The sequence below is a fragment of the Sesamum indicum genome, linkage group LG2, assembly GCF_026168435.1.
Source record: "Sesamum indicum cultivar Baizhima isolate 11 linkage group LG2, ASM2616843v1, whole genome shotgun sequence".
Classification (NCBI taxonomy): Eukaryota; Viridiplantae; Streptophyta; class Magnoliopsida; order Lamiales; family Pedaliaceae; genus Sesamum; species Sesamum indicum.
In genome coordinates, this window is record NC_142658.1 from 18912881 (window position 1) to 18929452 (window position 16572).

A 16572-nucleotide genomic window follows, 5' to 3' on the forward strand; every position below is an offset into this window, starting at 1 on the left:
GTGCTAGATGTAATTTTTCAAACCACATGGGATCTACATGTATTATACCGAATCTCAGGAGTGAGAGTTATAATTATGATAAATTTTAAGAGAGTGTGTTGTAATTATTTTTTTAAATATGTTTTTTAATTATTAAATATTCTAAACTAGAATTTTTTTCTAAGAAAAATTCTTATTCAAATCAAATTTGATCAAATAAAATCAATCACATAATAAGTATATTATATTTATTATGAAATTGATCACTATTTTAAATTGAACATCAATTACAATAATTATATTTTACTTATTATGTGATTGATTCAGATGTAACGCAACTTGGTCCAAGCTATAGTTTCCCACTAACTAGTCCAATCCAATCATTCAGCCAGCCATAAATAACTTTCCCCAACTTCCACTATAATGACCATTTCTTTCTGGGGCCCACAACAAAATTTGTCGTAAAATAACTGTGAATTTGTGGGGTCAAAGTCTATCAACGCGCTACAGAGAAGTAACGTTCGCATTCGTTGAATTCCCGACAGCAAAGTCCAACCATGGACGAAGTCTAATGTGGTACATTCGGCAGTGGAAGTTGTACGCCCACCGGCCCACGCGCTTGCTTGCCTATTTCCAATTTTGTAAATGTGATCTTTGCTTGGTTGTTGACCTAAAATTGTGTAGTCTTCCTTTGATTGAGCTGAATAGATTAGTATTCGTGAGATTGAGAGAAGTGAAGAGAGGGAAAGGAAGTTAGAGATGGCGACGTTGAGTATTCCTCCGGTGTTAACTACGCCTCGTGATGATGCTATGCAACTCTACCGTGCTTTTAAGGGTATTTGTTCCTTCTTTTGTTTTCCTTTTTTTTTTTTTTTTTTTTTGGTGGGTTGAACTTTGTACTATGTAATTCTGGAAATTTAGTTTTGTTTATTTGATGTTTGATGTAAATTGAGCATTTTTTTGGTTAAATTCTTGAGGATGAGATGGATATGGGAATTTCTTTAGTTCATCGTAGTAATTCTATTTAGCTGTTAATTCTTTTGGATTTTTCTGTTTTTTGTTTGCTAGTTCATAATTTGTTGCTGATGAAGTTTTGCGCTTTTGTTTTCTTATATAGATCGTTTTTTCCATGAGTGTTTCTTTGTGTTGATTATGTTCGATATTTCCATGGCTTTTCTTCATGTTGATCGAATCTGAAATTATTATCATGTGGAATACTAGGCAAGTCCTTGCGAATAATCAGCCTAATCAAGTTAAACCTCAAACTTGGTAACGTGATCACTTCACACATCCAAGAACTCCCACCTGTGGACTTTCAATTATGCTATTTCTAGACCCTCTTTCTTTCTCTTTGTTGAGAAAGACTGGGAGTTAGCAATATAATTCTCTGTTGGATGGTGAATTGCAATCTGCTTCTTGAATTGTTAAGTTTTTCTGGTTAAATGATTTTCCTGAGGCCTCAACTTCCTGCTAATGGCTGAAAATAGGATCAAGAATAAAATTATGCTTGTACACAGTCAATCTGTGAGACACTCCTTTTTCTTTGTCAAATATCCATCCGTTCTATCTCAATTTCATTCAAGCAATACTGAAGCTCATTATACAAGGAGCATTTCTAAATTACTATATTGTTTATCCGAGTCGAAAATGCATACAATGAGATCTATCTATTAATTGCATTGTTTAGGTTTTGGGTGTGATACTGCAGCAGTTGTCAACATCCTTGCCCATAGGGACGCAACACAGCGTTTGCTTATTGAACAAGAGTACAGAACTATGTATTCTACAGAACTTTCCAAACGGCTGGCTTCAGAACTTAGTGGTAACGTCGAGGTAACAAGGAGGATCGGCATAATTTTTCCTTTCAATAACTGATGCTCAACCAAATATTTTTGCTCGATTTGTAATAGTGTAACCTTTGAGAAATTGCTTGAATTTTTTCATCCAGTGTTATATTCTTTGATAGAGATACTTTAATAAAGAATCACATTCCAGCTGTTCCTAAAGCAATTTTCTTCTGTATATATGTTTTGCAATGATTTCAGAAAGCAATCTTATTGTGGATGCCTGATCCTGCTGCACGGGATGCAACAATTATAAGGCAAGCTTTGACTGGTGACATCATTGATCTAAAAGCTGCTACTGAAGTAATATGTTCTCGGACTTCACCCCAAATACAATATGTTAAACAAATATACCATGCTCGCTTTCATGCTTACCTTGAGCATGATATTGAATACCAGGCATCTGGTGATCACAAAAAGGTCCCCCCCTCTCTCTCTCTCTCTCTGTGTGTGTTTATACATATAAACATGTGTGTTTATATACACCTGTTATCTCTCTCTGCCTGGGATAGATACTCACATCTTCATGTCAACATGAACAAACACGTAAAGTAGTGATTTTCAGCGCTTCTACTGTTCATTCTTGTTGTAAATATTTATAAATTGAGAACTTATTTGTGTTGTAAGCCAATTATTTCTGCTATGATGAAAGGACAGACATAGTACCTATCTAAAATTGGGTCCAGCGGAATTCATAGATTAGGAAGATAAAATGGCTGGGAGTATGATAACATACATGGTCCCCTTATAAGTCCTATCATTAGTTGTATGTGGCTGATGAGAAGTTTTGGGTGCATTAACGAAACTAAGACAATAATAAACTTAAAGTAGCCTTGTCTGGTCACGTCCCATTAAGATGCATTCTATTCTATGTTGCCCTTGTCTTTTGTTTGCAATATTCTAGAATATAAATTGGAAATAATGATAATCATTGTACTTCTTTTTCCTTTCTTCCATGTAGAAAGAGAACAAGTTCTATGGACTACCAATACATATCTTCTATTTCGGGGGTGTTTTGCTAGCTCCAACTATTAAGAAAATTGCTCATTTGAGAGTATTTCAATACAGGCATGCACTATATGAGGGCATTTGATTACATTACCGGAGTGCTGATGGATCAAAATGAAATTATTGAATAATCAAAATGGAGGAATTCACATGGACTGTGAAGATGTTTTCAAATGATATAATCGTATGATGTGCGAATGCAAAAGCTAAAAATGAAAACAGGAATTCTTGAATTAACTTCTTCTATAATCCAGCGAGTCATAGCTGAGTATCTTCCACTGCGTTCTCTTAGTAACAATTTTTTCACCCATGCATAAGATAGACACAGGGAAATAGGTAAAGATAATTACAGAGCAATTACATGGATGCATTGGAGTTGGGCCTACAGATAAGGAAAAAAGTTATGATCAGATAAAAGTTGATATACTACAAAGAAATAGTTGTTTTTCGAGTCACAGATTTCCCTGAATCCCTGTGGTATAAATCAGGCTCGATTTTTCTCCCAATGATGGTATAGGCCCAAAGACCTAATCTTAAGAAGTATCAAGACCGAAGTACTTCAGAAGTGTCATCCGTTGGATTCATTCTCTGGGCTCCGCATATGTTTTAAAATGATTTCAGCATAAGATGCATTGCTTTTTCATATATCCACCTCACTGCTGTTCGGTTCCATTTTGCAGTTGCTGCTCGCCTGCATTAGTTCAATGCGGTATGAAGGTCCAGAGGTGGACAAGGTAATGGCTGAAAAGGATGCTAAATCTCTCTATAAAGCTGGGGAAAAGAAGCTGGGAACTGACGAGAAGACATTCATACATATATTTTCTGAAAGAAGTCGGGCACATTTGGTCGCTGTTGCTTCTGCTTATCACAGCATGTATGGGAACTCACTGAAAAAGGTAAAACCTAACTCCTAAACCTTCTCCTTGAAATATTATACCCTTAAGGTTTCTGTCTGTTGGCTAAATGAGCATCTTCTTGTAGGCCATAAAAAGTGAAACCTCAGGGCACTTTGAGTTTGCACTCTTGACTATACTGCAGTGTGCTGAAAACCCTGGGAAGTACTTTGCCAAGGTAAAATGTTACATTGGTTTTAGAATTGCAGTCATTTTTTTCTCCTGAAATTATAGTTCTCTTTAATTTTTTTCACTTTCAGATATTCTTTCTTCACTTTGTTCTTATCTATGTTATCTGCCTGAAATGCCATTTGCACAAAATTTGTCTTGAACAACAGAATTAAATTTAGAAATCTTAATATATTCTGTAAACAACCAAAAGGTCTACATTGCTTAAACAATATTCGACAAAATTCTTGAGAATAAAGGTTTAGATAACCAGCTCAGACTCTTCTGGTTGTAGTCAAACTTGAAACAAACAATGATAGCTACACTATGCTAGGAAAAGATGTGAATAAAATCATCCAGTATCTTAGCTGACAGATTGCTTCACCTGAGGGAAACAGTGTCGTATATCTACTTTTGCATGCACATCAAACTATATATGATAGGATTCATTTTTTGCACTATTTGTAAATGTTTATCAATTCCACTGTCGTTGTGTAATGACCCTTCGTTGCTAAATACATTAAGGTGCTGCATAAGGCAATGAAGGGCATGGGAACTGATGATACAACCCTTACTAGAGTGATAGTGACGAGAGCGGAGATTGATATGCAGTATATAAAAGCAGAGTACCATAAGAAATACGGGAAGTCACTCAATGATGCAGTTCATTCGGAAACATCAAGCCATTACAGGACATTCCTTCTCTCTCTTTTGGGTGCGACTCACCGCTAGACTGAGGAAAGGTCTCTTGAGAAGCCAAGTTCCAGAGCAAGAGAAAAGGTTTCTCCTTCTATTCTGTATATGTTCTGTATATGCTTATCTCCATGTGTTAGCCTAAGTGTTGGATATGTGGTAGATTGACTATGTCTTGTTATTAGTTCTCAAGCTTGCCTTTAGCTATGTAGAGTCTTTCCATGTGTAATAGCCCAAATGCTGGATATCTGATTCATTGACTATGTTTATTTAGAGATTTGTAGAGTTGTATGTTGCATAAAGGTTTGTCGCCTTTTCAGCTTATCGCTACTGGGTTTGTTCCAAGCGTTGTGTACAACATAAATGTATTTACATAATGTTAAATTTCCTTTACAAAGTTACGGTAAACCGTCTTAAATTGTCTCTCTTCCAAAAGACATCAAATTGTCAAGACAAAATGTTTTAAGTTTGTTTCTTCAAGAATAAGCTCAAGAATCCGTCTGGATACCTTGTTGCTAATGAGCAATTCTGTATGAATATAAGAAGGATTTGGGTAAAAAAATACTAATAATAATCTTGCATCCAAATGGCCCCTATTAAAGCTTATCTTCAACAACAAAGAATGGCACGGACACCTTCTGGGAAACACATTTGCATCATAGTATATACAACAAACGCAAAACAGCTTCTAAGTGGCAACTACAGATTTCTACAACATACTTCATTCTACAACTGAAGATGACAACAGAAGTGGAAACCGGCTCTTCTTTAACACGACATCAAGAATTCGAAGAACCACCTCAAAATTTACATCTTTTGCTCCCTTCCCCATCAATGTACATACAACAAGGGGAAAGAACGTTCTTTTCATGGTTTTGTAGTACGTATACATGTACTTGAGAAGCTAATCAAGTCTAGTTGGTTAGAAGAACAAGCGCCTATACCTGCAACAACGCTTGTGAACAAATTCAATCACCAAAGAATATATCCACGGCTTTCATTACCAGGTGATCAGCCAAGAAGACACCAGCAGGGACGAGGAAAAATTGCTGGCTACATTAACTCAAGTAACAATCACTTGAAGCTGAGATGCAATCAGTTTTAATCATGCTCAAGATCCTCTGTGCTATGAGTTGACAGGCTTGGACTCGAAGAACTTGGCAACGGCCTGGTAGAGACTCTTCTCCTGGAAAGGTTTCGACACGTATCCATCCATTCCGCATTTCAAACATTTGTCTAACGTGGCGTGTATAACATCGGCTGTCATTGCTAATATGGGGATATGCCACTCGCTCTTCTTTGTTGTTCCATCCTTCATGCATCCTCCGTGCATCTGCGTGTTCGCTTTGTTCTCCATCTCCCGAATAAGACGAGTTGCCTCGAATCTGCAGTAAAAGGAATTGGGCAATAAACACCATATGCGTCGCGTATTTACGACACATCTTACATCCTTGCAGAGAAGGCTTTAAAGAACAAACAAGGTCAATAAATGTCACTGACGTCTGCAAAGTTGAAATACTTGGCTACTGTCGGAGAACTGATCATAAAGCAATATTTCATTCTTTAACAATTTCTGCAAAGTTGAAATACTTGGCTACTGTCGGAAAACTGATCATAAAGCAATATTTCATTCTTTAACAATTTGATACGTTCTATTATTCGAAATCAGTGGTTTCTTGAAATGCTCAGAAACGGCAGCAACTCTGTAATCTTTTTCGTGCAGCAGTTGAAGACGTAGAAATTTTAAAAGAAAAGGACATCTGTACTATGTCGACAAGCTCAGTTCTTTTTACAGTTTTCCTCTAAAAAATTTTCATTAATGTCAATCATAGATGTCAAGTATTATACACATTGTGGCAGTAAAAGTGAAATAATCTTAGATTCTAATAAGACAGGTAACAGCAAATTTTCACTATTTCGGATACCCACAATAAATCAAATTTATCTGCTAAAATGTTCCTAGGAGATCAAGTATGAACATATTGATCCATGTAAACAAGGATACCCAATCAACAAGGAAAGAACATTGTAGTAAATAACAGGAAAAGAAATCTGAAGTCACAAACATGAAAAACGGGCAGAAAAGAAAAAACAACAGAAGACGAAGAAAAGGCGAGCTGCATAATGGAAAAAAAGTCTAACATGCTAAAAACATAAAAACAATGGAATAAATCCTAATAATGTTTTGACATACCCGTCCATTTCCGGCATTTGAATATCCATAAAGCAGGCATCAAATTCATGTGGGAGCTGGAGCCATTTCAGAGCCTCTTGACCACTCTCAGCACATTGTACATCTGCCCCAAACTTTTTGAGGGCACCAGCGGCAACTCGGCGGTTGACAATATTATCATCAACGACCAATATCTTCTTGCCACAGAGCAGGCCACGAAGACCGGTACATTTGTTGGGTACATCTCTTCCATTTTGGGGTTTTCGGCCAATTCCTAATACCTGTTGCAAGCATGCAGCTACCATACTCGCTCTCAGAGGTTTCATGATCACGGTATCTGCAAAGCCAGCAGCCTTGGCTTTTTCAGTCTCGGCAGCAGTGATATTGGTCGCAAGAAGGATCATCTTAGGCATTTTATATGAGTGACCATTTTGTCCCCAGTTTGATATCTGCATAATGCTGTCCTCTTCACCGGAAATCCATGAATCTTTTTCTACAAGAAACATATCTGGCAGCTTTTCGCTTCTGCCCCAAATACAAGCAAAATAACATTAGACTACCATATGATGTATTCTATAATCACAGAGCTAAAAAAGCGACAGCACTGAATGTGTAAAGAAAAGTTAATCTGATTATTTCTATGGGGAATAGCCTTAACCATATGCTCAGGGATTCACTCAACGTTCCAATATATTTTAACAAGGATTGTGTTGAAACAATTTCAAGAAAACAAAAAAACCTATAAAAGGCAACACCCTTTTTATTCTTTTTCTGTTTGCCTCAAATTAGATAAGGCAGAGTTCTGTACTTGACAAGTGGAAAATACAACAGGATAAAACAAAAGGAATAAAAACAAGAATGAGGATGACTAAAGAGAAGGGTCTCAAACTGTGAGAACAATAAACGAAAAGAAATTTTCAATCCAAAGGAGGCTGCTAGTTATGTAGTGCATACTGTACTTTTCTCTCAAGGCAAAGAAATATGAAAGGGAGATTGATCAAGGCAATGAGATAAAGAATTTTCCTGCAATACAAAGATCTTGAGGCCTGAAATAGACATCTTGGTTTCTGTTTTCCTGTAACTACAGTTGTCCACCACAAGAACCACTTTCTTTTATCTACCAAACTCAACAAACAATAAGAACAAAGCTTTCATTAAAATCTCAGCTTGACTTCTCATACAGTGAAGTATCTCAACTTAAATATCATATTTAACATGCAATATCAGGACTTTAGGCTTACTTAGAAATCAGGGAGCCATATTTCCCAAACACAGCAACTGCTGTCCTGATGCTACTTACTGCTTCAGCTTGGATACCCAGTCTCTTCAGGTGGTACCTTGTGACAGCAGCTCTAACTGGTTTCCCATCAACTACAAGTGCTTTTAACCCTTTAAATGCAGTAGGTAGATCATCAGAGAGAGATTTCTTCAGATCTATAACAGCACTTTTTTCACATCTTCTGAATTCAACAGTAAAAGAAAATGTGCTTCCGATTTGAGGACGGCTAGTGAAGTTCATTTGACCACCCATTAGTTCAACAAGACACTTACTGATGCTCAATCCTATGCCCGTTCCCCCATAATTTCTAGAAGTTGAACTGTCAGCCTGCATAAATGGTGTGAACACCCGTTTTTGGGCTTGTTCAGGGATACCAATTCCCGTATCTTCAACACACACCATCAAGGTGACACTATGATGAGCATTATCATTCAACATATTACTTGAAGCATCATATCGGAATTCATCATCTAAATGCTTAAAGGTCTCCCAACTGCTTCGATCATCAGCAGCTTGTTTACCACTCAAGGTGTTGAACTGCCGAGCACAAGATTGTGCTATGCACTCAGACTCTCCATTCAAACAAGCTTCTGTCTTCACATCCATAACTGATTTTGCTTGTGCAGCTAAGTGGACTTGAACAAATATATGTCCTTGCTCTGTGAACTGTTATAACATAAACAAAAATTTGCGTCATGAGTGAAGTATTAACAATCGAGTGAAACCACCACCAAATTTTGGTATGAGGCTCAAAAGGTATAACATTAATTATAAACTTTTTCCGCAACAATAGTTGCAGGTTCCTGCCATTAGCTATGACTTTTATAAGCCAGACTGATTTCTAAATAAATGTGAAAATGAGAACGGCTAAAGCTTTCTAAAATCTGAGACTCAAAATCAATGGAGATAGAGAAGTGGAGGGTCATCCCACTCGCTGGCATATCATGGGACCAGAAAATGTAGAATTTGGTCAAAAGTAGTTTTGATAATCGCACTTACTTTTACTGAGTTCCCGACAAGATTGGTAATCACCTGCCTGAACCTTCCTGGATCCCCCACAACTATTTCAGGCACTTTATCTGAAACAAAAACAGCCAACTGCACTTTCCAGTTAATTACATAATTTTGAGGGCATAAGTTTCAAATAAATTAGCACTTTCATAGTAAACAGAAAATTATGCCATGCACAACAGTACTTTGATTGTAAATAGGGCGGTCAAGCTCTGCACTTACCTCAACACCTTTTTGCCTAGATTTCTCAGAAAACAAGGACAAAACATCATCAAGAATCGACCTAAGTTCAAATGGGACAGCCTCAAGCTCTAGCTTGCCAGCTTCAATCTTTGCACGGTCAAGCACTTCATTTATCAACGTTATCAATGCTTCCCCACAAGCTTGAGCTGTTTGGGCGTAGTCCCTTTGGGTCGAACTCAGTTCTGTGTCTAGAAGCAGCTGTAGCATTCCTGCAAGCACAAGAAACAAGTGGTGTCTACCTGCCAGTTCCCACTCAAAATGTGAAAAAATCAATCAATCAAAAGATTTTAATGTACCTAGAATGCCATTCATGGGGGTTCTTATTTCATGAGAAACAGTGGCTAAAAACTGCATCAATAAAGACATTAAGATTCAGGTTGATGAAGAATTCTGAGGCAATAAGATTTTTCATGACGAACATGAACTGACTCCGAACCTGAGATTTAGCAACATCAGCAGCTTCAGCTCGAACTTTCAGTTCCTGCATTTTATGAAAATCATCTTCAACTTTAACAATGTGAATTGCTGCCCCATATATCATATATCCAACTAAAAAGCCAATCACAAAGACAAAGAATGCTGTTGTAAGCGCAATCCATGATGTAGGGGCCATCTGAAGGTACCTACGGACAGAATTCAGATAATAAGAAAAACTTAAAAAGTTATTCTTTTGTTTGCTTACAAGGAAATGATTAACTGCTTTGAGCACGTACCGACATATCATCTCGTGTTTGCGATAGGGGTCTCCAAAGTCCAGCCTGCTCACATGCTTAAGGGACATATCACCATCTTGAGAGTGGTGCCCATACATGATCAAAGGATCGGAAGTGTTTGTAATATCATACACATTGACCACTATCGCCTGGTTCCCAGCAAGTTGCCCGAGTAGATTCTCAACAAGGGATTCAACATCAAAGGCTCCACCAAGGTACCTGCTTGAGATCAGCATCAGTTTAAAGGTGAGAAAATCAGGCAAATATAAGAACGAAACTCCATCGTATGCATTCTCATGGCCTTCTATCAAACATCAATAAGAAACATGACATTTCAAAGACACTACTTTGTGAAGCATATATTCATGTGAAAATTTCTCTCAAACCTACATGAAGAGTAAATAATCCTTTTAAGAAAAAGAAAACCTCCTTGAGTTCCTGATTAATTCTTCAAGTTTAACTACTGCAGTTCTTTCAACAGGGAATGACCTCCAGAATCAATAATGTTTTCCCCTTAGTATTAAATCCTTGAGAACCTTTTGTACGAGTATTATGCCAAATTTAATCTGATTTAATTTTCTTTGCTTGGTCTCTAATTTGTGTTCTCTTGGGGGTGGGGTAGATGAGGGAATTTGGAAAGACAGGCTATGGAACAACCAACAACTAACAGAATTATGAACAAGACATTGTAAGCTTGGTTATACTTTTTGTACCCTTGATCTCTAATCAACCAAGAAGTTAGAGATACATTCATATCCTAGTGTCTCCAGAGTACAAGGTACTACAAGTATGTCTGTTGGCAAGACTGCATGACCTTGTGAATGTATGCATGTAAGATGTAGGTACTTACGTATGTGTGTGTGTGTAGTACACATATGAAATATCTTGAAAAGAGCACATATTCAACAACACCAAAAAATAGTGGTTCAGCAACTATTGTAATTGTTAAAATTAACATATATTTGGATCTTTGGTCATATTAAAAGCCCGACAGGGTACCCATTTCGCAGAGCCGTCAAAGTATCCATCGCTATAGTTGAGCTTTTTTATTATGCCCACTTATCATCTAAAACAGTCTGTGACTCGAGCTCGGCATTGACCCAACATTTACACCACAGTTATATGATGCAGTTTTTCAGTTCCCAGAGGATTCGGGTGCCTAAAGGTATAAATGATACACGCCCTGCTGCTCAAATGAAGCAATAAACAGCTATTCGTAGGCCAGCAATCAAGGCATACCACGAGTAGAAGTAATTATGCTAGTTCTCAGTTCAGAGATATGAAATAAGCAATTCGCTGTTAACCATAAATATGCATTGCCCTCTACTCACTATGTTTGCATCATGGTGATTAAATGTTTCAGACCTTCACAAAGGATGTTCAACCGACCACACAAGGAAGAACTAAGTTGTCAAGAGAAATAAGCATTAAAATTCATTATTTGTAAGTCCAGCAAGTCATCCTACAAACTAATTAGGCGTATGAACAAAATCATCTCCCTCACTCAAAAGAACAAAGCATGAATAGAAGCTCAAGTTACTAAAATGGACGTAATTGGAGCTATGAATGATAGAATGAGGAAATCAAGCATCAAAATACTAAATTTACTTCTAGAGCAAAAATCTTGCCCATTAAGGAAAACCCTGGAAATCTAAAGGCCTAAGCAGCACTCTTTCTGTTTGAAACACATTCATGTGATTAAGTGTTAAGATATCTAAGGTGCATATAGTTGGTAGCAATCTAGTTCTAAGCTCCCACAGGATAAATCTTTCAACAGCAGGATATTACAAGGAGAACAAAAAACGGATGCGGTGTAAAGGAGAAGCTATAGTAAGACAAATTAATAAGTTCAAGAAATTATGTCATTTTCACTTATTGAATAAACAATCATACTGAATCATGCCAAACACTTTCTCATGTTACACTACAAAGGAATCACAAGTATAGCACACATGCAACGACGTCACACGATGACGGAAGTTGATACCTATACTTGATACTTACATATTAAACATAAATCTTTTTCACATGGAAATAACAGTAGAAATGAAAATGGCATCTTAAATGCAGTATCCATAATTGTGGGAAGCCTAACAGGCTAGGTTGCTTTCCCCCAAAGTGAAGAATTTCAATGCACTACTATCTAGCACTTTATCCACAAGTATCAAAGCCTAAGTTGCCTAACGTAGTGTACTTAAACTCAATCACACATGCACTGTTTTAAATTCACCAAGAACAAAGAAAGGTCAATATACTTTAATCTCATTGGCAAGGAATTTTGCAATTGCAAGTAGCAGCTTCAGCTGTCCTGAATAGTCTAATTTTGATAAATGCAGAAGAAACCTTTAAAAGGATTTGGAGATAACACATAAAATGCTCCATAAGTAGCTGCACACACCGCATGCTTACCCTGCAGTTGCTTCAATGCGCTCTTCCACAGTTGGGTTGTGTGGAAGCTTGGAATTGTAAACCGGAAAAGTCAAAACAACCCCAAGATGATTTGAATTTAGCAACCTAAATGGGCTAGTAAGAACTGCTTTACCAGTAGCTCGAGCCCTTAATATATTCTCACGGTCCTCCTGTATCAAAAAGAGTAATCAGAAACAAGGTCCAAGAACATGAAAACACATTTCACAAGCCGCAGGTATATAAAACCAATATCATCAAACAAAAAATTGAGTTACCTCCCCTGACATCATATCAAGTGATTCAATGTAGGATACAGTTTCTTGAGAGAATATCACTGGTGCGTACTCGTCCCTGATCGGTGAAGGCTCTTTCTCCATTGTTCTAATGGTCCATCCATGTTGTCTCTCAAATTCTTCCCTCTCAGAATGTAGAATCCTCTGTGCATACGCCACCCCATTCAACAATGGCCTCTCAAAAGCAGTTCTTGCTGTGTATTCAGCAAAAGTTTCCTGCATTGATCCCAGCAGTAAACCTTCCATACAATGTGCAACCAATAGCTAAATCCATATCACCAAACATCAGAAAGAGGAAAGGAAACCAAAAACAGATTATCATGGAAACTTATTTTCATCTTTCAACCAATATATATATGTATATATATATACAGAGCAGGGCCCTCGTTGCAAGAAACAGGAAGACCCCTGATCATTTTCACAAAATTACACAGGTTTCAGCAACAAGAAAGGGCAAATAACACTGATGAAACACGGATTAGAAATGTATTTCTAATACAAAACCACAAATTCATGATATCAGAATCAGGAAAACCCTGAAGCTTTCACAAAATCCAGCTCCTTGAAAGTAAGAACAGCGAGCAACAAACCTGATCAATTGCTGAAGGATTCTTGTAATAGTGGAAAGTAGAGACGAGGATGGCAAGGGCGTGAACATGATTAACACTAACACTGAATTGATCCTGTAACATCCTGGCCCTCTGATCACACATGCTCACAAGCACTTCTTTCCTCCTCTCCTTCTGTTCATCGTCCATATAATCATAAATTTGTTTACTGAAGAACAACATTAGCATGATCCAGAATCCCAAAATTCTACGATTGGAAGCTTTGTGTATGACTGAATACTTCCTCTTTGCGCCCAATTGTTCATTCACCCTCACAGCGACCATGTGGAATCCTTGCCTTTTCTCACCCATTCTTGCAAGCCAAGCCCTCTCTGGTTTTCACTTCAACCGAACTCCCCACACCTTTTTAATCCCTCAAGGACAAAGGAATCTAAGACCCCCAGAAAAGATATACAGTACACAGACTCATGGGCTTGTGCTACAACTTTTCAAGACTTACTTTTTCCTGCGACTGCAATATAAAGAAAGGTTCCTCTTCAAACTCCAAGAAGTCTATCATTACAAAATTGTCTTGTGCGACTCAAGAATCATCAGCATTTCACACAAAGAGGAGAGACAAACAAAGCCCAGAACCAAAAATATTGCTTCTCTCATATTGCGCAAGAAAAAGAGTAATATTTTTTACAATTCAATGATGGGAGGAACAAAGCATGCCCTTGTTGCAGACCTCAAAAGACGAAATATTGTCCAAATTCCCGAGGAAAATGAACTCCACTCTCCCTCCCTCTCTCTCTTCTCTCTCTAAGACTATGCTTCTTGTTTGCTAACCCAAAAGGGGTTTCTGGGATAGAGATGTGAACTACAATGAAAGGATCGAAAAAATGACAAAAAAAAGAACCCCTCTAATCATGCATAGATTTTCTCTACAAAGCGTGAAGTTTTAGTTCAAGAGCAGCAGACAGATACAGCACGTTCTCTGCCCACCCTCTCTCCCTTAAAATAATAGTTAATATTCTCACACCTCAGAAAAACTCAAACCACCCAAGATTTCATATTTGACCAGCCTAGCCTAGCACACACACACACATACGTGGTAATATGATAGTATTTTATCAAGAAAAGAAGCAACCAATTTCTGGATACAGTGAACTGTTGTGCTGCAGTTGCATCTCTTTGAGTTCACATTCTGGGCTTTGTTTAATGGGTTCTTGTCGGGGATGGTGATAATATTAAAAGTTGTATGAGTATGGCAAGTGAGGGATGTATCTGTGCTTAGCTTACTTTTTAAAGCAAACTGAATCGAATTTTGAGGATTTTCCAAGATACGCTCTTGTCCCCTTCTTTACCGAAAAAAATAGTAGAAACAACTACCCTTCTCTCTCTCTCTCTCTCTCTCTCTCTCTCTCTCTCTCTCTCTCTCTCTCTCTCTCTCTCTCTCCACCAAGAATTACCCTTCTCTCTCTCTCTACACTCCCCCTCCCCCAAGAATTACCCCTCTCTCTCTCTCCCCAGTATTGTATTTCTGTAACTTTCTTGTTTTCTCTCTCACTCCCCTCTTTCTCTCTCTGTGTGTGAAGAAGAGGTTTGGTTTTTATCTTAGTCTTATGATTTATGTCTGTAAAAATAATTGTCCGTTGAATAAAATATTAGAAGTCGCTTTCACATATCTTGGCGATAATGACTTGGCGACAAGAAGCAGATCTCTTCGCCTTAAATTACCGAAATACCCTCCTTCTACTTCTCTTTTTTCTTTTTTCCCATTTTGCTTTCAAAGTTATTTCACTCTTGGATTTGATTAATATTCTTTTTTCTCTAATTTTCACCATTTTCGCCAAATACTAAAAAGTAAAAACTATTTTTTTTTCATTATTTTACATATCTTTTATAGCTTTCTTATCTAATTATAATAATAGTAAATTCCAAGTTGTACCCCCAAATAATCCATAAATTACAATTTTGAACTGCACAATCATTTTCATCCTGATATAAATTTCATATAAATACCATATGGGAATAAATATATTTTGTGCTCATTACACCGTAAAAAAATTACAACATTTAATCATGACTAATTTTCTGGATTAATAACAAAATAATCATAATAAATAGTAATTGACCACAGTCATACAACGATTGTTGGCCGTGGTATCTCCGAGGGTGGCACAACTTATTTTATATATTTTTGTATCAATTTTATTTAACTATGGTCAATAAAAAATATTTCCCACGACTTTAGTTCATAATTATTAAAATTTTAGTCACTAGTCACTTTTTTCTAGTGTTATCTTATATCAAGCTAAATCTTTTTTTTAGAGTTGAAAATGAAAATTAAGAACATAACTTATATTATAATCTTACAAGAAATTTATCAAACCAAATAAAAAGTATATTTTTTTTGAGTTTAATGCATTGGACTGAATTTTTTATTTTAAATTTTAATGTATCTCGTATTCTATTAAACATATACGTTACATAAATACAAAAATTACGTCACCTATTTTATTCAAACAAATATTTTTGCACATATATATATATATATATTAAATGGAATAAAATATGCAATAAAACCTGAAATAAAAATTTCAATTAGCCAGTGTACGACAATTATACCAACTAATTTGAGGAATTTAAAGCAAAATTTATGAAATTGTTCTAAAATTTATTTGAAATCCTATATTTAGTATAAGTTAATGGTGGAAAATTTAATTCTTTAGAGAATTCTTGTTTTTATTATTATTATGATTATTCTTTTAGAGAATTCATATAAAGGAAAGGGCGAATTAGTCATTCTACCCTCTCTATGGATAATGTAAGGCACACTCATATATCCGTATATAATTATTTTATATCTCTTATATATATATATTAAAATTTTCATAAAGAATAAAATATTAAATAATAACTGCAAAATAAAAATATATTTTCAAAATATGAGAGAGACACGTAAGAATATTGCGAGAGAGAAAATATTAGAAAAAAAAAGTGTTAGTCTGAGGTTCAAAATATTTCATTTTTTTTAATTAAAAAAAAGAGCATAATCTATAGGTAATTTCATTATTATTGAAAACAATAAGGTAATATTATTTAGGCAATATTAAATAGTCCAAAAATCTAAAAGTAGCCTAAGCATTAGATAAGTGGGCCTGTACCATGGAAAATTAAACAAGTGAGCCTTTCTAGCCTAACCAAAAAGTCAAATATATATATATATATATATATATATATATTAAAGAAAATTAAAATTAAAATTGCTCGTGAATCTATGCTATCTTTCCTCTCTATGATTAATTTTATAAG

The 16572-nt window shown here is 36.2% G+C and overlaps 2 protein-coding genes across 2 annotated transcripts; one reads left to right on the forward strand and one right to left on the reverse strand.

The window, feature by feature from the left end:
- The first annotated feature begins 510 nt into the window (after nucleotides 1-510).
- ANN5 (annexin 5) lies at nucleotides 511-4993 on the forward strand. The gene is made up of 6 exons (XM_011072221.3): nucleotides 511-814; nucleotides 1667-1812; nucleotides 2025-2243; nucleotides 3512-3727; nucleotides 3813-3902; nucleotides 4418-4993. Exons 1-6 carry the CDS (start codon nucleotides 739-741, stop codon nucleotides 4622-4624), a joined length of 954 nt encoding a protein of 317 aa, XP_011070523.1. The 5' UTR covers nucleotides 511-738; the 3' UTR covers nucleotides 4625-4993.
- A 168-nt stretch (nucleotides 4994-5161) lies between these two features.
- On the reverse strand, nucleotides 5162-14687 carry WOL (CHASE domain containing histidine kinase protein). The gene is made up of 11 exons (XM_088876385.1): nucleotides 13297-14687; nucleotides 12689-12922; nucleotides 12414-12583; nucleotides 10005-10223; nucleotides 9728-9914; nucleotides 9588-9639; nucleotides 9271-9500; nucleotides 9037-9135; nucleotides 8000-8703; nucleotides 6780-7283; nucleotides 5162-5970 (listed from the first exon to the last, which is right to left on the reverse strand). Exons 1-11 carry the CDS (start codon nucleotides 13624-13626, stop codon nucleotides 5712-5714), a joined length of 2988 nt encoding a protein of 995 aa, XP_088732511.1. The 5' UTR covers nucleotides 13627-14687; the 3' UTR covers nucleotides 5162-5711.
- Nucleotides 14688-16572: the final 1885 nt, after the last annotated feature.

Bases quoted from the DNA above. Each gene is read 5' to 3' on its own strand.
- ANN5 (XM_011072221.3), top strand. From the start codon at position 739: ATGGCGACGTTGAGTATTCCTCCGGTGTTAACTACGCCTCGTGATGAT. The intron at 1,813-2,024 runs GTAACAAGGAGG...CAATGATTTCAG, and splicing joins AACTTAGTGGTAACGTCGAG to AAAGCAATCTTATTGTGGAT. The intron at 3,903-4,417 runs GTAAAATGTTAC...AAATACATTAAG, and splicing joins CTGGGAAGTACTTTGCCAAG to GTGCTGCATAAGGCAATGAA.
- WOL (XM_088876385.1), bottom strand. From the start codon at position 13,626: ATGGGTGAGAAAAGGCAAGGATTCCACATGGTCGCTGTGAGGGTGAAT. The intron at 12,584-12,688 runs GTAACTCAATTT...TTTTTGATACAG, and splicing joins TTGATATGATGTCAGGGGAG to GAGGACCGTGAGAATATATT. The intron at 9,915-10,004 runs GTACGTGCTCAA...TTCTGTCCGTAG, and splicing joins AAACACGAGATGATATGTCG to GTACCTTCAGATGGCCCCTA.